The sequence below is a fragment of the Lissotriton helveticus genome, chromosome 3_1 (genome assembly GCF_964261635.1).
Source record: "Lissotriton helveticus chromosome 3_1, aLisHel1.1, whole genome shotgun sequence".
Classification (NCBI taxonomy): domain Eukaryota; kingdom Metazoa; phylum Chordata; class Amphibia; order Caudata; family Salamandridae; genus Lissotriton; species Lissotriton helveticus.
Genome location: NC_136061.1, coordinates 883,506,401 through 883,532,111, shown reverse-complemented (window position 1 = coordinate 883,532,111; position 25,711 = coordinate 883,506,401). Strand labels below are relative to the sequence as shown.

At 49.0% G+C, this 25,711-nt stretch overlaps 1 protein-coding gene across 1 annotated transcript in view; it reads right to left on the bottom strand.

Moving 5' to 3' along the window:
• The window catches only part of GNL2 (G protein nucleolar 2), a 295,764-nt gene that overhangs the window by 201,676 nt on the left and 68,377 nt on the right, over positions 1–25,711 (bottom strand). The window contains exon 7 of the mRNA XM_078683329.1: positions 2,790–2,824. Coding sequence (XP_078539455.1) covers positions 2,790–2,824 — 35 coding nt within the window. The remainder of the gene's footprint in view (positions 1–2,789; positions 2,825–25,711) is intronic.

Below are 25,711 nucleotides of genomic sequence, written 5' to 3'. Positions count from 1 at the left end.
CTTGCAGCAGAAAGAAAGGTTTGCGGACTGACGAATCTTGGTACAAGAAAAAAGGAAGAGAAGTATTCATATGTGCTTTCTTCACAAACCAGATAACATCCCACCTATATGAAGGTACAATGCAAAAAGAACAATTGATGGACTGAATGCTGAACACGCCAGAAAATATCCCACATATATGAAGGTACTATGCAAAAACCACAATTGATGGATAGAATGCTGAACAATGTCAAACATTCATCTCAGTGCAGAGATCTGGGCCTACATCCATCGTTTTTGTGCTCCCCAACCCATTACAGTTTAATCACAGCCATAAGCAAATCAGTCTGTACCCTGCTCCCCATGGGAACAGTCCAGCCGAACTGACTGATCAGGTCTTCCCTGGAGCAGTAAGAAGCATCCTTAGACTAATTTCGGGGATTCCAAGTTTATATGTGCAAGAAGGGTGTTAGAACTGAGTTAGGATAGACATGCATAGCACAATGCACATCGGTAAAAAGTAAATAAAATGTCAGAAAAAGAATTGCCTAAAACAGGTAAACAGACAATTTTAACCCCATCCGCGCTAAGCGTTTTACCGCTGTGCGCTAAAGAATCGCAATTACCGCGTTACATGACGAGCTCAGCTCGTCATGAGCGTACGACAGGCGTACCTCATGACGAGCTGAGCTCGTCATGAGCGTGGAAGGGGTTAAGAGGTACATGAATCGGCAAGTTTTTTTTTAATGCTGCAGAACAAATATAACAATATACATCCAGGGGAGCAATCCAAGGAAAGGGAAATACAGCATGAACCTTCTTCAATCTGTAATATTTTCCATCCTTCAGTGATTAGAAAGATAAATCATATCATATATGTTTAACTACTAACCTTTAAGAAATATCTGATAGAATGCAATTTAGTAAACCCCTAACGGCCATAAACAGGAACAAAGACGCTTTAAAAAAGGAAAGGTGGAGGTCTCTTTCTTGGTTCCTAAAGAGCACATTCTGTTGGTAAAATATGTATATGCTGGTGAATCTGTCAGCACCATACAGATAATTTAGAAATACCAACTAGGTACCTAGCACAGTCAGAGGTTACTGGCAAGAACTGTTAGGGTTATTCCTGTATACCACTAGTGTCCGGTAGCTATAAATGATCTTGTCATTAGAGGGCACCTCTTCCCTCACCATGATATTCATAAACTAACTTGGTGCTCACCCAGTGGCAGAGACATAAATCAGATTGACCACCTAATGATAAGTGGCACTTGCAGATCTTCATTGCAAGATGTCAGAGTGAGGAGAGGAAGAGGACATTTGCAGTGATCACCATCTAGTGACTGTTCTTGTGAAGGTGAAGCTCAGAAAAAAAAGAGGGCAAAACCTCAGGATGGCAGCACTTTGATGTGGCAAAATTACCGGACCCCAAGATCTGGAAGGCATTTGTCGTACAAATCAAAAATAGATTCCAACTCCTGGCAGGGAAAGACGATCCACATGAGCCAGCTGCAGACGCAGTCAAAAAGAAATGGGAACAGGTCTTTTCAATACATGTGAAGAGCAGTGAAACCTGCCAAGGAACCAAGACAAGGAAGAAGATAGAAAGGGTAACAAAAGACAAAAGGCAAGATATTGAAGACAGAAGGTCATCAAGAAAAGAACCTTATGGAGGTGAAATCTAAGAGGCTACAGGAGAAATAACAGCAAAAGTACATAGAGGAAAATAGAGCACACAAAAATGATAAGAGCAGACAAGAGGGCGTACTTGGATAACCTTGCAAGCCAAGCAAAGGAAGGAGCCAGTAGAGGAAAACAGGGTAAGGCCTTCAATACCATTAGGATAGTCTGCTGTAAATATCGTGCAACAAACAACACCCCCATCATGGATTAAGAAGGCAGACTACTCACAACAGAGAAAGAGCAGGAAGCATGCTGGGCCATTCACTTTAAAGAAGTCTTGAATAGACCAGTACCAGCAAGCAAGTCGGGCATCCAAGAAGCAGAGACAGACTTGGGTGTGAACACTGCCTCACCACAGAATGAGGAAATTATCAATGCCATGTGATCTCTCAAGAAAGGAAAAGGAAAAGCTCCTGGCCAAGACAATCTGAATGCAGAAATATTGAAGACAGACTGAAACATCAGTTAAGATTCTCCAACCACAGTGTACATCATTTTCGGAGGGAAAGAAGGTATCAGGCAACTGAAACTAAGGCATCATTGTCAAGATTCCAAAGATGGGAGTATTAACCAACTGTAACAACCGGCATGAAATCACCAGTCTGTCAATTCAGAGTAAAATCCAGTCAAAAATCATTTTACAGTGCATTTCTGATTCCCTGGGCTAGCAGTTCAGAACAGGCTGGGGTCCGCAAGGGTAGACGTTGTGTTGATCAAATTCTTACTCTACACAATATGATAGGTCAGTGCTCAGAGTGGCAGAGACAACAATGCCTCTATTTCATTGATTCTGATAAAGCCTTTGACAGTAATAGCCTTTGGCATATATTGAGAGCCTATGGCATACCGCAGAAGATGTCTCTCCTTATCAATAGTTTATACGATAATTTTATTTGCAGGGTGGCAAATAGGGATAATAGATGCTAAATCAAGAGCGGTGTAAGACAGAGAAACCTGCTGTCAGTGTTGCTCTTCAATCTAGTTAACAACTTGGTAATGGGACGCACAACAGAAGACCAAGCCAGAGACATCATTCTTAACATCAAGCCTTGTTCTTTGGACCATGACTATGCAGATGACCTACCCTTGTGCTCTCACACACATCAGCATATGCAGGAAAATACCTCTCTCTTCAAAATCTGATGCACAGCAAGTGGGCCTGAAGATCAAAATGAAGAAATCAGAAGTCAGAACACTCAACATCCTAAAACTTTCACCAATCAATGTGGATGGAGAGGATATAGGTATCACTGAAGAGTTCACCTACTCAGGCCGTGCTATCAGACAAGATGGAGAGGTAGGCACTGACATCAAGAGCAAACTGAAAAGGCGAGGAACAGCTTCAGGGTGCTGAACAATGCGTGGAGGGCACTAACACCAAGCTGAGCCTTTACCATAGCTTCATTCTGTTCACATTCTTGCATGGATCAGAATGCAGGCAGATGAGAAAAAGCAGCATCACCAAACTGTAATCTTCTAAACCAGTAACCTGGAAAGAATGTTGCAAATTTTCTGGCTGCAAACCATCTCCAACTAGTAACTACTCACCAGATGCAAGCAAGCGAGCATGGACACCACCATTATGAGAAGACGATGAAGATAGATAGGACACACCATCAGAAAGAACACAACTCCATCATGAAAACAGCTAACCACTGCACCCAATAAGGCAAACAGAAGAAAACAGAAGAAAGGCAGGCCACAGAACACCTGGAGGCGAACTGCAAAAAAAGAAATTAAGGACCTGAGTCACATGATGGGCCACCGAACAGAAACCAGCTCAAGACAAACATAAGAGGGGGGAACAGCCATGACAACGCGGGGATTACCCCACACTGCCATTACAACGCAGGGATTACAACAAAAGTCGTTACAACGCCTTTCGCTGGAGGGCGCTGTTGGATAGGGAATAGTTTAATTTTCTATCCAACACCTTCCCTACTGTCAACGTGGGCTGGAGTTGGAATAGAAAATTAAACTATTCCACCATCTAGCGCCCTCCAGCGAAAGTCGTTGTAACGACTTTCGTTGTAATCCCCGCGTTGTAATGGCATGCGGGGTAAAAGCCCGCGTTGTAATGCCATACAACCATAAGAGGAGGTCCTTTGTTGCTCCACTACTTGCCAGCCGGCATAATGAGCAACAGAGTTGGGCAACAGAGTTATGCAGCAATTGTTATATCATGAGATGGACTATTCTTTTCAAATCTTGTCTCTTTGGATGTATTTGGGATAGTCTTTTACAGAACCAGAAATCTTAAAGAATATGCGCAGCAGTGTAACCTCTACACCTGCCACAACTATTAAAAATGCCCAAAAGACCCATGAAGCAAAGAATGAAATTCCCAGCCTGAAAATGTTGTTTGTAGGTGCTTCCAAGCAAGGAGTTAGCATGCAATCTATCCAGGGGGGTGGGGGTGGGTGAGGGGTACAAGATAATAGGCCTATACTCATGACTAAATCAGAATGCAACCATACCCACATGAAACACAGGAAAGGGAGAGATGATGGTACTGACCCCCACAAAACGCCCTTTTGGTATCCGAATCCTGCTCTGCTAACTCACACTCAGTAAAATAACGCTCATTGGACTTGCATGATTATTGAACTCAATGATGTCAGAAAATGTAAAAAGGCTCAGAAACATACAAAGACTACCCACTCAGAGGCTGTTCATTCCAACAGCTAGATAAATGACAGATATTCAGGCAGCCCTCACCCACAGCAAATACATTTTATAATGACTTTCGGGCATCTAAGTGCTTTATTTAGAGTTTTGTGGGCAAGGATACTCCATCAACAAGCATTGGAAATGCAATAGGTCTCGCAGCATTAGAGTTAGTGCTTTTAGAATTGTTTATGGGTTTTTTTTGTAAATCTTTAGCATTTTTGTTTCCTGTAGGCAATGCTAAAGAATTACAAAGAAAAAAAGCCATAAACAAATGTAAAAGCTCTAACTCAAATGCTCCGAGACCTATTGCACTGTGTGAGGGTGAGGGGTTGAGGGTGAGTGAGGGTGAGGGTGAGTGAGAGTGAGAGTGAGGGTGAGTGAGGGTGAGGGTGGGTGAGGGTGAGTGAGGGTGAGTGAGTGAGGGTGAGTGAGGGGTTGAGGGTGAGTGAGAGTGAGGGTGAGTGAGGGTGAGGGTGGGTGAGGGTGAGTGAGGGTGGGTGGGTGAGGGTGAGTGAGGGTGAGTGAGTGAGGGTGAGTGAGGGGTTGAGGGTGAGTGAGAGTGAGGGTGAGTGAGGGTGAGTGAGAGTGAGGGTGAGTGAGGGTGAGTGAGGGTGAGGGTGAGTGAGGGTGAGTGTGAGTTAGGGTGAGGGGTTGAGGGTGGGTGAGGGTGAGGGGTTGAGGGTGAGTGAGGGTGAGTGAGGGTGAGGGGTTGAGGGTGAGTGAGAGTGAGGGTGAGTGAGGGTGGGTGAGGGTGAGTGAGGGTGAGGGGTTGAGGTTGAGGTGTTGAGGGTGAGTGAGGGTGAGGGCGAGTGAGGTGTTGAGGGTGAGTGAGGGTGAGGGTGAGTGGTTGAGGGTGAGGGTAGGTGAGGGGTTGAGGGTGAGTGAGGGTGAGGGTGAGTGAGTGTGATGCTGAGGGGTTGAGGGTGAGTGAGGGTGAGTGAGAGTGAGGGTGAGGGTGAGTGAGGGTTTGAGGGTGAAGGGTTGAGGGTAAGTGAGGGTGAGGGTGAGTGAGGGTGAGTGAGGGTGAGGGGTTGAGGGTGAGTGAGGGTGAGGCGTTGAGGGTGAGTGAGGGTGAGTGTGAGTGAGGGGTTGAGGGTGAGTGAGGGTGAGTGAGGGTGGGGGTTGAGGGTGAGTGAGGGTGAGTGAGGGTGAGTGTGGGTGAGGGTGGGTGAGGGTGAGTGAGGGTGAGTGTGGGTGAGGGTGAGTGAGGGTGAGGGTGAGTGAGGGTGTGTGAGGATGAGGGGGTGAGGATGTGAAGGCGCGTTTGGCAGTGTATGTTTTAACGCTCGTAATATCATAATGAACCCAGACATGACAGTCTCCAGCCAACAGCTGTAAATAGTTAGTCAAGTAAGCTCCAGTGGCCCTGCCAAAAGGGCGTGTTTTTTTCGTGTAAAGTTTCTTATGTTCTTGTGAGATAATCAGCCACCCTAAGTTCTAGGGCTCTGTGCAATGACAGAAGTTACAATTCTTGACCAGAGGCCCCAGTTGGCACACATGCAAATCAGAACCAAACTTTCCTCTAAAAGGAAACTCAATCCGCAACACAAGACCTGTAGTGCCGATAATGGTATGATACGGATATAGTGCTTTATACTTCCGATGGCGCTGAAGCTACATTAGAAATGTCACCGTGCGTAAGGAATTAGACTTAGCCATGCTGATTAACACCCAGCTATCATGCGGTAATGAAGGTCATGCTTTTGATACAAACTACTATTCTTGTACTCGTCTGTCCTGCTGGATCTGTTCCACGAGGAATAGAGTATTGCACTTGATGCCTTCCAGGAGACACGGAAACTTGCGTTGCGACAGCCACGCTGAGCCGGTTTTGTAAGGCAGCAAAGCCTTCAATGCTGCTGCCCAATTTGTAAGTGTCCAGTGATCGGGAAAGCCCGTGCTGCTAAAATGGCGACACCCCGCAGATTGCTCTCCAGATTGCTCTCCTGAAGCTGGCTGCCTGATGGAGTGGAGAGCGGGCGGGCAGAGAGAGTGAGGGGGCGGAGCGGGGGTGTGGGAGGAGTGCGGCTGGCTGCCTGATAGAGTGGAGAGCGGGCGGGCAGACACCACAGACAGTATGCGGTCAATAGGCTTGTGTGGTACCATCATTTTTCAGGGCTATAGGGTCAGGATGTGGTCCAAAGCACCAGAGGGCGGACAATAACTTGCGGACGATATCAACTCGCTGGACAATCGCACTGAACTGCCCACGTCATCTGTTTGTTTACCCAGCCTGTTTTGCAAACCTGCAAGTGACTGTGGTTGCAATGATCCGGGAAGGCGTCAGTCAGGGGAAGCAATTAGAAAACACAAATGCATTCTCTCCAAAGAGCGTGGGGAGAAAAGATGGCATTAAAAAACAAGCTCTCGGCATTGCGTGGCGGGAGGGGGCGGGGGGAACGTCGAGTCGGAACAAAAAACAAGTGAAAGCGGGATGTAAGTAGGGGGGAGGAGAAGTCTGGGCAGGCAGGATGACTCAGGGGAGGGGGAGGAGCGGGGCAGAGCGGCATGTGGGTGTGAAGAAGCCGGGCCTTTGAAGTGAAGCTAAGCTTCACTTCAAAGGTGTCGGAGGAATGCGGGCGGCTGTGCACGCGCTTTTAAGCTCAATGCACATGCGCATTGAGCTTAAAAGTCACGGGCACTGCAAGGAATCGCCACGATTCCTTGCAAGTTAGATAAAGAGTCGATGAGCCCCTATAGTCTCGCTTGCTCGATGCGCATGCGCATCGACAGGCGAGACCTAAAAAGTGACAAATATCCTGCTTGTATTATTACAAATGCCATAGGCTATAATGCAAAAAGGGGTGGTCCGAGTTTATCACAATTATTCCATAAATGTTCTGTATTAGCTCCATACAGTAATTCACCACAATTAAGCTTCAGTAATTATAACTGAACAAAATGGAAAATAAAGTTTAAATGTTCAAACTCTAATTGCATTTATTTTTGCAATCATGCACTCCGGTGCGTTCATCACCACACCAATTGTTCGTAATCATCAAATTGCGTGAATGTAATTATAAAGACATTACATCAATAGTGCTCTCAGAGAGGAAGGGAAGGGTTGTGAGGAGGTTTGTGAGGGACTGGATAAAGGTGGCGTGACATTACTAACATCACAATGAAATCTATACGCCTTTACAATCAAGGTAATATATGTGTTCCCAGATCACATCACACATAGGTTAGGTAAGTCCATTTAGTTCAGTCCTATGGTGTGTAAGGTTGGCGTAGTCTACGTTTTGACCCCCATGTACGCTGAAGGGTTGTTATTGCCTCATGTTGGGGTCTTCGTCAGGACAAAGAGAGAGCATCAGCAGGAACGGTCAAGGTCTGTACCGTCGCTGTGTGGGCCTTCCCAGGCTCCTTGCGGTTTTGGACAATGCTCCTTTGGGTGAGCAAAAGATGTCTTGTTGCGCTTTATCTTGTTGAATCCTTCTCAGTTAATGAGTTCAGTGCACGCCTGGCGTGGAGCAACTCCAAGCATACCGAGGGAGTGCCGCATACTGGATACTGACGGATGTGTCGCACGCAGATCTGAATGGTGCCAGGCGTGCACTGAACTCATTAACTGAGAAGGATTCAACAAGATAAAGCGTGACAAGACATCTTTTGCTCACCCAAAGGAGCATTGTCCAAAACCGCAAGGAGCCTGGGAAGGCCCACACAGCGACGGTACAGACCTCGACCGTTCCTGCAGATGCTCTCTCTTTGTCCTGACGTAGACCCCAAAATGAGGCAATAACAACCCTTCAGCGTACATCGGGGTCGAAACGTATACTACGCCTGTGGAAAAAGGGTGGCACTACCAACCAGAATATAAGATCCTTAAGTATTGCCCGGCGGTGTCGCCTCTTGAACCCACAAAGAAGTTAAACTATTGAAGAGGCAGGCGCTGGAGACTGGAAGGCAGGAAACAAGGTTTTTATTCTCTCCGGAGGAGAACACAACGAAACGGACAGAAGGTATCGTTCTGAGGTGCTCTAACTGCATCCCTGAGGCCTGGCCTCTTATACACAAGTTTATCTCTTTATTGCATGTAACACATTCTCGTCGATACTTTGATGTACGGAAAGACATCCTCAGAATCCCCCCTTCCCAGCCCGTTCCCACGCGAGGTTACAGTGGAAGTCCCCGCCCCGTTCACAACAGGTGATGATCATCGCGCAGCTGGATATTCCGCCGATTCACGGAGTGTGTGGGGTTCGATCGGATCTCGTAGGGCGGGGGGCTTTGATCAACCCGGGGATCCCTTGCTGGGGGGAAACTTTCTATTGTACGGGGAGGGGCAAGGAACAGTATCGGCAGAGCTGGGTGTCGGCCTGGGAACGAGGAAGACGAACGGGCACACGGGGAAAAGGGGTTTGCATCAAAGGGCCGGGGATCATAAATGGGAAGAAGGGAGGTGTTGCGCTGGGAACAGGACGAGGGCCTGGGGCAGAGCAGCGCCGAAGAGGGGTTTTACGATTCGCGGCAGGTGCAGGCGGGGGGGTTGTCAGCGAAGCTAGGAGGGGGAGAGAGGCGCGTTGGCTCTCGGCGAGAGCAGGGAAGCCATGGTGCTCAAAATGGTGGCTGTTTTACGCGCACAAAAGGTTTAAGGAGAGCAAGAGGGCGCCGATAATGTTGACGGTTTCAGCCCAACTTTCAACACGCCAACCTTACACACTGACTGAACTAAATGGACTTACCTAACCTATGTGTGATGTGATCTGGGAACACATATATTACCTTGATTGTGAAGGCGTATAGATTTCATTGTGATGTTAGTAATGTCACGCCACCTTTACCCAGTCCCTCACAAACCTCCTCACAACCCTTCCCTTCCTCACTGAGAGCACTATTGATGTAATGTCTTTATAATTACATTCACGCAATTTAATGATTACGAACAATTGGTGTGGCGATGAACGCACCAGAGTGCATGATTGCAAAAATAAATGCAATTAGATTTTGAACATTCAAACTTTATTTTCCATTTTGTTCAGGTATAATTACTGAAGCTTAATTGTGGTGAATGACTGTATGGAGCTAATACAGAACATTTATGGAATAATTGTGATAATCTCGGACCACCCCTTTTTGTACTTACTTAGTGATCCAGGTCCAAGAGTTTTCAGGGCCCACCCCGTTAAAACTCAATAGGCTATAATGCAGTTGTAATATGGCAGACCGTGCATCCGTCACATTTGTGACAGAGTATCGCATCTGCCAAACTGTAAATAAGATCCCACGGTACTATTAAACTGTGCTTGTTGGGGAACGGTGTTTTGTGAATTTAACTCACAGAAAAGTAGCAGAATGAAGACTATAATGCTGAAAGCATGATGCCTAGAAACTGAAAAGGCACCCACCTTGTTGGTAGTCAGAACAAATTGCCCTGCAAAGAGAAGAGCGACAGGGCACGAACAGGACATGAGGCAAAACCTTTGAGCTGAAGAGATTGTCAGGAAAGCAGGTTTAATCAGGTAGCAGGGCTATTAGATCTCCCATTTGGTAAAGATCAAATAGATGACATTCAATGTCATTCACAACATACGGTTGGGCCAAATCCTAACAAATTATTGTGCTGATCAATGAAACACCATCATTCTTCTCTTCCGTTTTTGAGTGTATGAAAACAATATAGCCCAAATGAAAATAAAGCCATCTTTCATGCATACCTCATGTCTCTTGCCTATCCTGGAAGTCACAACCAAACTTTATAAGGAGTGAAGCAAAAGAAGATTTTGTCTCGGATATAGACCGTTTAAATTCCAGGGCTGCACCATCAAAAAGAATGGTTCAACTGAACCATGTAGAATAAGCAAATGTATTTTGAGGTTTCTTTACTGTGTACTTGAACTGGATCTCAGGCAAACATTTTCTATACTCTAATTTGGAGTAATTAATTTGTTGCTAGCTTCATATTTTAAACCTTATTACACTCACCTTTGAGAAAAGACAAAATCTAGAAGAGTTCTATTTTGGCAATCCATTAACGAAACACTGCAAGTAGTAGCACCGGTGTCTGCATCCAAACAGGACGCATACGTAGGATGCCATTGTTGTTACTTGTGACCTGTTCTCATTAACCCATATAAGATCATTTTTACTTTGTGATTTATATGTTTAGTACACATTTTTTTGTTTAAGATAATTGAATGTTATAATAAACAAATATGGCATGAAAGCTGAACATATGTGGTAATGGAAATGTCCCCTGCATTGTATTTGGGTGTCTTCCTTTACACTGAATGCCTAACAGTTTGAATATCTGTTTCTACACTTAATTGGGTCTAGCAACACACTAATTTAAGAGGGTGCAAGAGGCCTGTACCAGGCTATACAAGCATAAAATGTAAACAAGCGTTCAAATAGAACTCCTATGAAAATAAATATACATGAGACAGTAAAATAACTGTTAGGATTTAAACCTGTGAGGTGGCCCCTGCGCCATTTCCACTATTTGTGAGAACCACAACTGTCTGGCCCACTGCGATGCCACCAGGATCAGCGTCATGTTGCTGGTTCTGCATTTGCTGAGTACCCTGTGCATCAGTGGTATCGGGGGTAAAGCGTAGGCAAATTTTTTCGACCAGCTTATCCATAGGGCATTCCCCTGGGATTGTTCCCCTGGTTGCCTGGATGTGAAGTATCAGCATTTTGCATTCTGGTGTGTTGCAAATAGGTCTATTGTTGGTGTCCCCCACTTCTTGAATAGCCTTGTGGTTCTTGTGCATTGAGCGCACACTCATGGGATGCCAATGTCTGTCTGCTGAGCCAGTCCGCCTCCACGTTGTCCTTTCCTGGTAGGTGTATTGCCAGGAGGTCTATTTCTCGTGGGATTGCCCATCTCCATATCTCCTGCGCTAGGTTGGATAATGCGACTAATTGTGTTCCTCCCTGTTTGTTGATGTAGAATATCGTTGTGGTGTTGTCGGTTTGTATCAGCACTCTTTGCCCGCACAGTTGTTTCTGGAAGGCCTTTAGTGCGAGGAACACAGTCTTCAGCTCCAGATAGTTGATGTGTTTGATTGCATCTGCTGGGGTCCACAGGCCCCGCACCTTGAGCTGGTTCATGTGTGCTCCCCATCCTTTCTGGGATGCGTCTATGGTGATGGTCACTGTTGGGTTTCGTGGTGTCAGAGGCTTCCCCTTTGTGATGTTCTCCTTGTTCCACTATGTTCCACCATGTTATCTCCTCCTGCACTGCGTGTGTTACAAGGAGTAGTTTCTTACCTGTAACTCCAGTTCTGTAGTAGGGGTATCTCTGTTATAGTCATAATCTAGTGAATAGTCCCGCCCATGTGCGTGGACCCCGGAGCAATCAAAAATAATCTTTTAAGCTGTCTTCTTTGCAGTCTTGCATAGACACTTAAGAGAGAATTAAGACAAATTATGCAGCCTAACAAATACCAGGGTTCAAAGGCCACCACTTCATCTAAACAGAGAAAAGGATTGCCCACCATGTCCGGTTTAACACTTTTTACCAAGTTTTCCTCACAGGGAAAAACTCCCCTTCACCAAAATCCTTGAAATGATAGAGAGAAAGGGTTGGACAGACAAGCCCCCATAGGCTGCCATTATGTGTCTTGTAAAGGGATACCGTGCCTTTAAGGAACTCTCCAGAGACCCTCGGTATCTCAGGATGCACAGCCAAAGTCCTTTTACTTTCAGTTCTTTTTGAAGGTATATAAAGCAAAGCCTGTAGCATACATTACAGTACAATTTTCTCCACCAGGGAGGAGGGTGAGCACTTATGACTATAACAGAGATACCCCTACTACAGAACTGGAGTTACAGGTAAGAAACTACTCCTTCTGTAGTAGGGGATCTCTGTGTATACTCATAATCTAGTGAATAGAATGGCAAGCCCATCCCAAAAAACCAACCCGGCGGTGGAGAAAAACAGACACCACCTCTATTGTGCAAACAGATTTCTCAACGAAGCCTGCCCAACCTGAGCATCTGCTCTGGCATCAGAGTCCAGACAGTAAAGCTTAGCAAAGGTATGGACCGACTTCCAAGTGGCAGCCTTGCAGATCTCTGCAATGGGAACATTACGAAGCAAAGCTGTTGTAGCTGCTTTGCCTCTGGTAGAATGAGCCTTAGGATTACCCCCTAAGGTAAGATCTTGTTAGCCTTCTGGTAACATAACTGGATACAGGACACAATCCACCTAGAGACAGACTTTTTTTAAGGTGGCAAGACCAGTCCTGACCGACCCATAATTGACAAACAATTGGTCTGACCTACGAATGTCCCTGGTCTTATCCATGTAGAATTTCAACACCCTTCTGACATCCAGGGAATGGAGAGACCTTTCCGCTGGAGTGGAAGGATTCTGGAAAAACGTAGGTAAACTTATGGTCTGATTGACATGGAAATCAGAAATCACCTTAGGAAGGAACTTAGGGTGAGTACGCATCACAACCTTAGCAGCATGAAATACAGTATAAGGTTCTTGGCAACACAACGCCTGAATTTCACTCACCCTGCGGGCCGATGTGATGGCCACAAGGAAGGCCGCCTTCCATGACAAGTGCTGCAGAGAAGCCTTATGGATGGGTTCAAAAGGCTCATTCATCAACCTGGTCAGCACCACATTCAGCTCCCATGACGGCGAAGGACGCCGGACAGGAGGAAACACTTTCTTCAATCCTTCCAAAAAATCTTTAATCACAGGGATCTGGAAGAAGGATGTCTGTGAAGGGCATATCCCATACGCAGTCAAAGCTGCGAGGTGAACCTTAATAGAATGAAAATTAAGGCCAGACTGAGCCAAATGCAAAAGGTATGGAAGGATGACATCTTCCTTGCAAGTTGTCGGATCATAATGCTTGGAAGTGCACCAGATGCAGAACCTCTTCCACATGTAGGCATAGGAAGTCCTAGTGGAGGGTCTCTTAACTTCCTTAAGTATAGTCATGCAATCTTCAGGGAGATTCAAGTGTCCATATTGCACTCGCTCAGGAGCCATGCCGCCAAACTCAACGATGAGAGGTTGGGGTGCACAATCTGCCCCCCAAACTTTGTGAGAAGGTCCTGGCCGACACGGCAGCCGCATGTGAGGTAGGAGAGACCTGTGAAGCTGGTCCGTGAACCACCACTGTCGGGGCCACTCCGGAGCAATGAGGATCATCTGTGCTCTGGATTGAGACAGCTTGATGAGCACCACCGGAATCAGGGGAATGGGTGGAAAAGCGTACAGAAAGCTGTTCGACCAGCTGATCCATAGCGTGTTCCCCAGGGTCCCCGGTTGGTAAGACCTGGAGGCGAAGTCTCGCAATTTTCTGTTTTCGGAGTGCCCCACCTGTCGAAGATGTCTCGTAGCACTTCGTCGTTTAGAACCCACTCGTGGTTTTCCTGCAGCAGCCTGCTGAATGCGTCCGCCTTAGCATTCTGCACACCTGGCAGGTGGGTAGCCGTTATTGTCAGTCCTCTGGCTAGTAGCCAGTGCCAGATCGCCTGCGTTTCCTGTGACAGAGTGCGAGATCTCGAGCCCCCCTGCTTGTTGAGGTAATACATTGTGGTCGTATTGTCCATCTGCACAAGCAAGGATTTGGTCTGGAAGGACGGATGAAAGGCCTTCAGTGCCAAGTGAACAGCTCGGAGTTCCAGGAAATTGATGTGATACGTGGATACCGCCGGGGACCACGTTCCCTGGATCTGTAGATGGTCTGAATGAGCTCCCCAGGAGAGAAGCATCCGTGACGACAGTCTGAATGGGAATGTCCTTGTGGAATGGTACCCCCTTGAGGAGATTCTCTGCGGAGCACCACCATCTCAGGGACTGTTGAGCGTGGAAGGAAAGCTTGATCCTGTCGTCCCAACTCCCCCGCTTCTGGTCCCACTGATCCCCCAGACATTCCTGCAACGGCCTCATGTTGAGGCGTTCGTGTGGCGTGAGGAAGATACAAGAGGCCATCGACCTCAGTAGTGAAGACACCGTCATCACTGTTGTAGATGGAACAGCTATGAGAGCCTGAGCCTTCCGAAGGATCGATAAGCGTCTCTCCTCCGATGGAGACACGCTTGCTGAAAGAGTATCGATGGAGGCTCCCAAGTACTGTAGGCACTGGACAGGCGTCGGAACAGACTTGGACATGTTTATGTGCAACCCCAGCTGGTTCAACAGAACGGCCGTCCTGTTGAAGTGCAGTTGCGCTTCCTGGAAGGTGGAGGCTTTGATCAACCAGTCATCCAGGTACGAGTAGACCAACACCTTGTCCTTTCGCAGGTGCGCTGCCACCACTGCCATGCATTTTGAAAACGTCCTGGGTGCAGACTTCAGTCTAAACGGTAGTACGGTGTACTGATAGTGATTGGTGTCGACTAGAAAGGGCAGGAACTTCCGGTGTTTCCGTGCAATGGGCACATGGAGGTACGCATCTTGCAGATCTATTGCGCAAAGCCAGTCTCCCGTTTACAGCTGAAGATAAATCTGGTGCAACAACAGCATGCAAAACTTTTCCCTGCAAATCCATTTGTTTGCTTGTGGCAAATCCAGAATGGGCCTGAACTCGTTCTTGTCCTTCTTGCGTACCAGAAAGAACCACGAGTAAAGACCCTTTTCCCCCTTTGAGACAGAGGGACGTCTTCTATCGCCCTTTTTCTTAACAGGGTATCGGCCTCCACTTGGAGCTCGCGCAGTTGAAACTGTGAGCAAACCGGTGGAATCGCTGGAGGCGGGCTGACGAAACGAAGACTGTATCCATTGCAAACAATATTCAGCACTTGTCCGGAGTAATTTTTCTCCACTTTGCCAAGTAATGTTGTATGCTTCCCCCCCACCGGAGCGAGTAACAGATGAGGAGGAAGTAACCCCTCAGGACCTAGACCCGGTCGGGCCTTTGGGCGTCGAGGAGGACTGTTGGCCGCCTCTGCCCCTCTGGCGTTTCTGGAATGGTCGCCGCTGGTACTACTGCTGCTGTTGGTGCTGCTGGCCAGCTTGACGACCATGCCCTCTTCCCTGGGCACCAAAACGCGTCTGGAAGGGACGGAAGGTCTTCTTCTGCTCTTTTGGCTTCTCTAACCCGACAGCCGTCAGGGTTTCTGCCTTCGCCTTCATGCGGGCCATCTCCTCATCCGCATGCTTACCAAAGAGCATCGACCCAGAGAACGGCAAGTTGGCGACTATCTGCTGCGCCTCCGAATTCAGCGATGTCAGGTGCAACCAGGCATGGCGTCTCAGATTAATCCCGTGGCAGTATCCATGAGCAGCCAAGAGAGAGGAATCTGCAACCGAGCTGATAACCTGATTGGATACCATCATGCCCTCATTGATGATTTCCTGGAAGTCCTCCCTCCTGTCCCTAGGAAGGTGCTCCAGAAACTGCTGCAGGGACTCCCACAAAGACCGGTCATACCGACCCAAAAGAGCCGCGGCACTAGTGGCTTTCATGGAAGTAGCAGCCGTACCGCAGACTTTTCGTCCCGCTGAGTCCATCTGACGACTCTCCTTATCCGGAGGCACCGTAGAAGACGGGGCAGTAGCGTGCTGCTTCCTGGCCGCCGTGACGATCACCGAATCCGGCACCGGGTCTGATCGAAGGAACGCTGGATCGGAGTCGGGGGGCCTGTACTTTTTCTGCAGCCGGGAAGGAGCGGATTACGTTGACGCCGGAGTCAGGACGAGCTCCATCACCGGTTCCTCCAGCCCTGGCACCAAGGGCAACAAGGGTCGAGACAACTGCCGCTTGTGTAAGGTCTTGAAAATTACCGATGTAGAAGGTGTGGGTAACGTTAGAGCATGGGTACTCTTAGTGCGGCCCGCGGGCCGCCAGCGGCCCGGCAAGCCTTCCTCGGCGGCCCGCGGACCTTGCAGACATCTTACCTGTTTTTAAAAAAAAAATTACATTGTGTCAGCAAACAACGCTGGTTGCAGCAGTGCAACTGAGAGAATGCTCTGTGGGGGCCGGGCGCTACTCAGAGTGGAGCTGCAGGGGCCTAAGAAGAGGTGAAATACAACAAAGCCTCATTAACATGTAAAAGGTCTTTAAAAGACCTGTGATGTACTCGGGTGCGGCTGTGTGTGTGCCGGGGAAGCTGTCTCAGCCCGGGCTGACACACACGAGGGGGGGGCGGCCCTTTGAACTCAATGGGGGTTGCGCGCCTGTATGTGGCACATTTATTTCTTGCAGGGCTTTGGCCTGGCACGCAGGTTTATGGTGGTCACATACATAAGCTTGCTTGCCCCGGGCTGACGGCAGAGCTGTCCTTCACAACAACCGTGTCCAAAGCTTCACTTTACATCCAGCGCATGGCTGGAGCCAGGCCTTGGGAAGCATCTGACCAGGAGTCCCTTTGGCTCTGTGACTCAGGGGCCACCCCTGCGGCTGCGGGGAGCTGTCCTCCCACTTTGCTTCTTTCTCTGCTCTCTTGTAATCCGGGAATTGTTGCACAATTTCAGTGACCAGGACTCAAAGACAAGCCCCGTGACTGATTGAACCGAAGGTGAAATCGGAGATCACTCTGCGCAGCTCTTGCTCCTCTCCGAGTAGCATTTGTTATATCGACACTGACGGGATGAAAGTCGGAGTCGGCCCATCCTTGCTTGGAATCTCTGCGCTCTGGATTACACCTGATCTCTGCTGCGGTGGTCCAGCCAGCTCTTATACATCCTCTACATTCGGGTGTCATTAATAAGGTGCATTTTGGGGAGGCTGGGGAAGGTGGCTGGATGTGCAGCAAAGAGCTCTTGCTTTTCGAGATATTTCAAATATAATTATTGCACCTAGGCTAGACAGACAAAGGGGGAGGGAGAGGGAGGGAGAGGCAGGGAGAAAGAGGGCGAGAGAGGGAGGGAGGGAGAGAGAGGGAAGGAGACAGAGGGTGGAGACAGAGGGAGGGAGAGAGACAGAGGGAGAGGGAGGGAGACAGAGAGAGGGAGACAGAGGGTGAGAGACAGAGAGGGAGACAGAGGGAGGGAGACAGAGGGAAAGAGAGAGTGAGACAGAGGGAGGGAGACAGACAGAGGGAGAGAGAGAGTGAGACAGAGGGAGGGAGACAGAGAGGGAGGGAAACAGAGTGAGTGAGACAGAGGAAGACAGAGAGAGGGAGGGAGGGAGAGACAGAGAGAGGGAGACAGAGAGGGAGACAGAGGGAGGGAGACAGACAGAGGAAGAGAGAGAGTGAGACGGAGGGAGGGAGATAGAGTGAGTGAGACAGAGGAAGAGAGAGACGGAGAGACAGAGAGGGAGGAAGGGAGACAGAGAGAGGGAAGGAGAGATAGAGAGAGGGAGGGAGACAGAGGGAGGGAGTCACAGAGGGAGACATAGGGAGGGTAACAGAGGGAGGGAGACATGGAGGGAGACAGTGAATGAGACAAAGGGAGACAGGGAGAGAGAGGGAGGGAGACAATGAGTGAGACAGAGGGAGATAGAGAGAGAGCGAGAGAGAGAGTGAGGGAGAGATAGAGAGAGGGAGGGAGACAGAGAAAGAGAGAGGGAGGAAGTGAGACAGAGAGAGGGAGGGAGAGATAGAGAGAGGGAGGGAGAGATAGAGAGAGGGAGGGAGAGATAGAGAGATGGAGGGACACCAAGAGGGGGACAGATAGGGAGATAGAGGGAGGGGGACAGAGAGAGGGAGGGAGACAGTGAGTGAGACAGAGAGAGAGAGGGAGGAAAGAGAGAGGGAGGGAGGGAGACAGAGAGAGAGAGAGGGAGGGAGAGAGACAGAGGGAGGGACAGATAGAGAGAGTGAGGGAGAGATAGAGGGAGGGAGGGAGACAGAGAGAGTGGGAGAAAGGGATACATAGATAGGGAGGGAGACAGACAGAAGGAGGGAGACAGAAGGAGAGAGACAGAGGGAGGGAGACAGAGGGAGGGAGACAGAGAGGGAGACAGAGAGGGAGACAGAGAGGGAGACAGAGAGGGAGACAGAGAGGGAGACAGAGAGGGAGACAGAGAGGGAGACAGAGGGAGGGAGACAAAGGGAGGGAGACAAAGGGAGGGAGACAAAGGGAGGGAGACAAAGGGAGGGAGACAGAGAGGGAGAAAGAGGGAGGGAGACGGGGAGGGAGACAGAGGGAGGGAGACAGGGAGACAGACAGAGGGAGGGAAACAGAGAGGGAGACAGACAGAGGGAGGGAGAAAGAGGGAGGGAGACAGAGGGAGACAGAGAGAGAGACAGAGGGAGGGAGACAGAGAGAGGGAGGGAGACAGTGAGTGAGACAGAGGGAGACAGAGAGAGGGAGGGAGGGAGGGAGAGAGAGGGAGGGAGGGAGGGAGAGAGAGAGAGAAGGAGTGATGGAGGAAGACAGAGAGGGAGGGAGGGAGACAGAGAGTGGGAGGGAGACAGAGAGTGGGAGGGAGACAGAGAGAGGGAGGGAGAGATAGTGAGAGGGAGAGAGAGAGAGAGAGAGCGAGAGAGAGAGATGTGTATATGCCGGGTCAGGTGGCTCAGTGGACGAAGGCATCCGCTGCAGGGGCCTGTGTTCAACCTCATAGTCACAGGTGTTTTTTTCTAGCCCCGCCCCCTTCTCTCACTGACCCCGCCCCCACATGTGCGGCCCTTGGCCACAAACCACACTGTAAATTTGGCCCCTGAGAGAAAGTTTGCGAGTACCCATGCGTTAGAGTAATCCCCAGCTTCGCTGCCCCTCTCAATAACACCTCCTGAAATGATACGATGTCATCCAACGGTGACACTCTCGTATGGGGGTAATCCGATAAGGTGGGCGAATATCCCCGGGCACTGGAAGAGTCCGTATGACAGGTCCTTGGCCTGCCTCTCCGGTGACGATGCCGGGACCGCGTCGAAGATCGACGGTCCCTCCTTGATTGGTGCCTCCGTCTGGACTGTGACCTAGACCTCCTAGGCCTCGGGCGATCCACTGGCCATACCGGAGGCGGAAGCAGAACCGGAATCCTAGGCTGTGGAGGTCCCGTAGGCGGCGACGGGAAGCGCGGCATAGAAAGAGACCGTGGAGGAGGCCGCGGTGGAGGAGGAGGAGGAGGAAGATGAGGAGGAGGAGGAGGAGGATTCTCCTTAGGTAATGGAGGATGCGTCGGTGTCCTGGGTCTAGAAGGGGAACAGGTCTGAGAATATTCAGAGTCCGAAGACCTAACCACTCTCCTCTTCTTCTTCTGCTCAGTCCTTGACGAGGATGTTCTCGAGGCCGACCTCTTTTCAGACGAGCGCCGGCGCCACCGCGACCAGGGGCTCTTGGATGCAGAAGACAGGCTGACCACTGAGGTAGAGGACACCGTCCTGGCCCTTGATCGCCTCCTCGACGTCGATTTCTCCTTCCTCGACGTCGACCCCTTTCTCGTCACCAATACGTCCCTCGACGTCGACTTCTCCTCGACGTCGAAAGTCGAGTCGATCTCGACTGCGAGCACCGGTGCCTCCTGGAACCATCCCGACGTCGATGGTGTCTCGACACCGATGAAGCCCTCGACGTCGACCTCGTCTGAGATCTCGACGTCAGTCCCCTCGACGTCAAACGGCGACGTCGCTTCGACCCAGAGCCCTGGGTCGACGGGGAGCAGATGGTGGTCATCCCTCTCGACGCCGAGGCTATCAACGTCGACGGAGATCTGTGCCGTTTCCTGGCCTTTTCCTGACTGGGGAGCCCCCCAGAGGCCGAAGCACGGGCAGAGAAAGAGGACCGAGGGTCCTGATGTCTCCTTAGCTCCAGGCCTTGGAGACAGATTTTCTCCCTATCCCTCAGGGTCCTCCTGGAGAAGGATTGACAAATCTCACAATCTTCAGGGACATGAGAGGATGGGAGACAGAGGATACACACTCTGTGACCTTTCGATTTAGCCTTCTTCCTGGCACACTCAGGGCACTTGTCGAACAAAGCTGGCATATTCGACAGAAGAGTGGGCAAAACTGGCCAAAAAACCCAGCAAAAGGAAGAAGAAGCAGTCAGACGTCGAGTGAAACACTCAAAACACTTGAGAGCTCAATGCTCCAGGGTCCTGCTAGCAGGAGCTGGAAAAAAGAACTGAAAGTAAAAGGACTTTGGCTGTGCATCCTGGGATACCAAGGGTCTCTGGAGAGTTCCTTAAAGGCACGGTATCCCTTTTCAAGACACATAATGGCAGCCTATGGGGGCTTGTCTGTCCAACCCTTTCTCTCTATCATTTCAAGGATTTTGGTGAAGGGGAGTTTTTCCCTGTGAGGAAAACTTGGTAAAAAGTGTTAAAACGGACATGGTGGGTTATCCTTTTCACTGTTTAGATGAAGTGGTGGCCTAGTATTTGTTAGGCTGCATTATTTGTCTTAATTCTCTCTTAAGTGTCTATGCAAGACTGCAAAGAAGACAGCTTAAGAGATTATTTTTGATTGCTCCGCGGTCCACGCACATGGGCGGGACTATTCACTAGATTATGACTATACACAGAGATCCCCTACTACAGAACTACTAGATCTTCCCAACTCTCTGTAGCTTGTGACCATTGTTGTTGCAGCCATTCCAGGAATGGTCTCATGTGGAGCCGTATATTGAGGACTAGGTGTATGCAGGATGCCATCATCCCCATGATCTTGCTCGCTGTCCTCACTGTCAGAACTCGCCCTTCTGGTAGGACGCGTCTCCCTCAGTAGGGCAAGTGTCCTCTTGTCTCTGGGGAACACTTTGCTCTGTATGGTGTTGTTCTGTGCGCCTAGGAAGATCTTCACCAGTTCTGGTTCCATCGAGAATTTCCCCCAGTGTATTAAGAATCCCAGTTCTGTTAGCGTCTCTGTGACCCGCTATGCATGTTCTTTGCAGAGTTTGTAGGAACTTGCTTTTATTAGCCAGTTGTCGGGGTAGGGGAATACATGAATCCCTTCCCTCCTTAGGTGCGCTGCCATGGCTGCGAGGCACTTGGTGAAGACCCTTGGCGTGGATTTTAGTCCGAAGGCCAGGGCAGTGAACTGGTAATGTTCTTTGTCGATGGCAAATCTCAGTAGATGTTTGTGCTGCCTGTTCATGGGAATGTGTAGGTAGGCGTCTTTTAGGTCTATGGTGGACATAAAGTCTCCGTCCCTTATCTGAGGGATGACTTCTTGAAGAGATGTCATTTTGAATCTTTGCGTTTTTCTGTATTGGTTCAGGAACCGTAGGTCCAGGATGGGTCTTAAACATTTCGTCCACCTTTGGTACGAAGTAAGAGTACACCCCCTTGTTTCTTTCTTTGAATGGTACTGTTTCTATGGCCTCTTTTTGGAGGAGTTCTTGTGCCTCCTCTATGAGTAGCGCTAGTTCTTTTCCTGAGTGCGCTTTCTTTTTTGGTTTCCGGTTTGGTGGTTTCTTTTCCAGTTCTATGCAGTATCCGAACTGTATGATGTTCAGTATCCATGTCTGTAGTTATTTTCTTCCATTCCTGGAAGAAGTGTTTTAGTCTGCCTCCTACTGGTGTTATATGTGTGTTGACCTTTATCCTGTGTAACCCTTTTTTCTTGGCTCTGTTGTGCCCCTCCCATAGAGGTGTAGTGGGGATGGGCACGCTTGGTGGTGCGGAGTCACTTTGAGGTTGGTTGCTGGCCTCCTCTTCTTGTTTGCCCCCGTCCATTCGTCCTCCCGTGAAAGGACTGGCCCCGAGGCTGGTATTGCCAGGTTTGCTTCTGCTGGCCCTGCTGTGCTTGGCTGTCGCCCTGGTAGCTCTTTGGAATGTCTGATGGGACGTTCCCGGCTGGTTTCCCCCTTTTCCGTTTGGCCTCCGTGTCGGGGTGCCTCTTTTCATTCCTCTGAATTGCAAGGCCCCCATGGATCTTGCAGTTTAATTTTCCTTTTTCAGTTGGGTGAGTTTCTCATCCACTGGTGCTCCGAATAGGGTTTCACCATTGAAGGGGGTGTTCAGGATGTTATTCTGTACTTCCGGCTTGAAGCCTGATATTCTCAGCCAGGCATGCCTTCTCTCTGTGACCCCGATCATCATGAGCCTGCTGGACGCGTCTGCCGCATCCAGGGCTGATTTCAGGCATGAGTTTGCTATATTCTTGCCTTCCTCCACCAGGTGTGTTGCCCTCTGTTAGTATTGCTCAGGGAGGTGTTTGAGCAGTTGTCCGACCTCGTCCCAATGCTGGTACGTATGCCTGTTGAGTAGGGCATTACAGTTGGCAATGCTCCAGTGTACTACTGCATTCCTCTCTATCTTCCTTCCAGTGAGGTCTATCCTCTTACTCTCTTTGTCAGGTGGTGGGCCTGAGTTTGTGGGAACGTTGGCCCTTTTTCTGGATGTTGCTGCAATGATGGAGTTAGCTGTGACGGATCCCTGGATGTAGGGAGTATCCTTAGAGGAGTGTTTGTATTTTTTCTCTGTTCTAGGTGTGACAGACCTGCAGCTTGCTGGTTCTTTGAATGCTTCTCTCCCCTGGTCCTTGGTAGCGTGGGGAAGAATTGACTCCTGGTTTGAGTGGGAAGCAGGTTCTCTAGGAGGAAGCAGGTTTTTGTTTTTTCTTCCTCCAGTTTCACTCCATAAGCTGTTGCCGCGTTCCTGATGACCATGTTGTAGATCCCAATGTCATCTGGCAGCGAAGGCCTCGAAGGGTACGTCTCCATGGCCTCTTCTGGGCTTTCGGCGTCGAGGTCCTGCCAATCCAGGTCCTGCGCCAGCGAGGATGCCGAGTCTAAACTCGTGCTCTGGTCTTCCTTGCCTTCCTCATAATAGTCAAGGCCCTCTTTCTCTTGGTCCTCGACTTAGATGATCGTCGTCGCCAGCTTCGACGGGATGGTAAACCTCTTCATCCGCTCGTCGAATTCTCTTTTCCTTTGCACGATGTTATCCATTTCGGCCTAGAGCCTTCTCTTTTTCCTTTCTCTCTCGGCGGCTTGTTCAGCGTCAAGTGTTTCGGACGATCTCTTCAACGTAGACTTTGAAGAAGCCTTCGGGTCCATTTCTTTCGGCGTTGAGTGCTCCTATTCGGGGGTGTGCTTCGACGACCTAGGCTTTTCGTGTGTTTTCACCGCCTGGGAGTCCTTTTCGAAGGATCCGCTGGGCAGTTTGTCCCTGGATGCAGCTGCAGCCGCCAACATTTTCAGTGCCAGTGCTCCTTTCGTGGACTTACTCTGTTTTTCGATAGTCTGACGGGGTTTTAGGGGTCGACGTCTCTCCTACCTCTTTTGTAGTTTTCCTATTGGTCTCTACGACCGTGAAGTCATCTGGTCCGTCGGCGATGTTGTCCTCTTCGTCACTGGAGAGGCCCAAGTCCTGAAGCGACAGAGGTTGATCTTTTCCTTGCATGCTGTGGTTGGCTATCCTCTGCCTTTCTCTAATCCGGAGAGTCTTCGGGGTGAAGATGGAGCAGGCGTTGCAATCCTTGCTTCCGTGGTCGACCGGCAGTCAGAGGTTGCAAACCGGGTGCTGGTCCTTCTGCGCGTATTTGTAGTGGCAATTGCGGCTGAATTTGAACGGAGTCTTGTCCATTCCTGCGCTCAGGGGGCCCCCTGTGTGCGCATTCTCCATTGGACGTCGAAGTCTTCGATGTTCTCCTCCTTCTTAGTCGTCCTGGCTCAGTGGTCTTGTTCCTGGATGTAGTCTCCAAACTTTTTCCGTAGATTTCAGTCTTTTCCTTCTTCTTTTCTCCAAAAACTCTGGAACCTCTCGGTGACGATCCAGACCCAACGGCGGAAAAAAGAATCTGAAGATGGCGCCCAAAGGTGGGAGCTTCCGCAGGAAGTGAGCCGATGTCACAGGAAGGACACCAGAAGGTGGGACGTCGACTCCCACCTGGGCTACGAAAAAAAAAGAAAAAAAAAGAGAAAACAGACTAAGATTCCGGACCCAACCACTAGACCGCCAAATAATGCACAGCATAGTGAATCCAGAAAGATTCACGCTGCAAAACAGGTCTGTGCCTTTTCTTCATATAGCTGTACTCCATAGCATTCAACTACCTTTTTGAACAGTTCATTGTACATGGTCACATTATCTGGGGGCAATGACCTCGACTGGTATGTGTCTATAGCTTCCTCAGGCGAGTCTGCCTCAAGATCTTGCCACTGTTCTTTGATGCCTTCTGACTCTTCCAGGTTTGGTACAGACCTTGTCCTTTTGTCTCCTCTTCCTCATAGAAGAGTTCTTCTTCTACTTCTTCCTGAGGGTCTGGTATCAAAGGGGGTTCCAATTCCCCCAAACCTTTATCCTCCTGTTCCTTCCACCAATGGTTTTGAGGGTATTCGAAATACCCGTAAGAATTCATCAAATTCCTTTTTCTTTTGAAGGATAGCAGCCAATTCGGCTTACAGCCTTCTCCTGCGCTCTATTTCGAGTGTGCATTCTTCGGTGTCAAGTATAGGTGTTTATCTTTTTTTCGACGATGAAGATTCAGCTGCTGTTGGACGAGCCGCTGTCTTTTTCTCAGCTCCGATTGTCTTTCAACATAGGTGTTTTTTCGGAGGATTTCCCATCTGCGGTACCCGTTGACAGGGACCAGAGCAGTTTTTTGTGTCTTATTTTGCTTTCCGTCAATGAAACTTCCGGCATCGAGGCAGACTTCTGTTGGCGGGAGTCCAAATTTTCCAGCTCATCCGCTACTACCTTTTTTAGTGTTACCTGTACACATTTTTCTTCCAACCTCTTATGTTAATTTTCAACGTCAATAATTTTCTTTCCGGCGTCGGAGTTCTCTCCGTCCGTTCCTTTGAAGTCGTGATCATCTTCTACACTCAACAAGCAAAAAACACGGAGTGGGGTTGTTTCTTTTTATCCGTGCATTCCATAATGTCCACACCTTTGCTTCTCTCAATACTTCAGTGTCTTCGATTTAAACTCTGCACAGCCCTTGCAGGAATCCATTTTGTGATCTATTTGTAAACAAAGATTGCCGATAGCTGTCCCTCCTTCAAAATTCATGGTTGCACTCTTGGCAAAAACAGAACGGTGTCTTCTTTATTTCACACGGAGCTGGGAGCACCCTGTCCGTGCATTTTCCCCCCTCGATGTAAACTCCGGTTACTTTGATTGTTCCCTTACTTTGATTGTTCCCTTGAATATGATGGAATCCTCTTATAATACCCCTTTTTATGACATTCCATAATTTTCTACTGTTTTCGTCGATGAAAAGCCCTGCTTGCTTCATTTTATTTTTCTTGTACCTTGGAAATCTTCACGATGCTTCCAAACCCAAAGATGGAAAAACAGAATCTGAAGATGGTGATCAACATGTAAGACTTCCAGAGAGGGCATATGATGTAGGAAGAGGCTGGAACAAGCACCATATGGTGTGGACCGTCGACAGTCGGCAACAAAAAAAGAAAAGGAAAAAAGGACTAATATAAAGAAAAAAATCTGGACCCAAACACTAGATGGCGGAATAATGCACAGCATATAAATCCAGAAAACATTCACGCTGCAAAACCGAAAGTTGCATCTCGCCGCCATAATAAAGTACGCAAGAGCCACATGGACTGCACTCTGCAATCATAGTGGCATCTGAATGTAGAGACTTCAAATACACCATC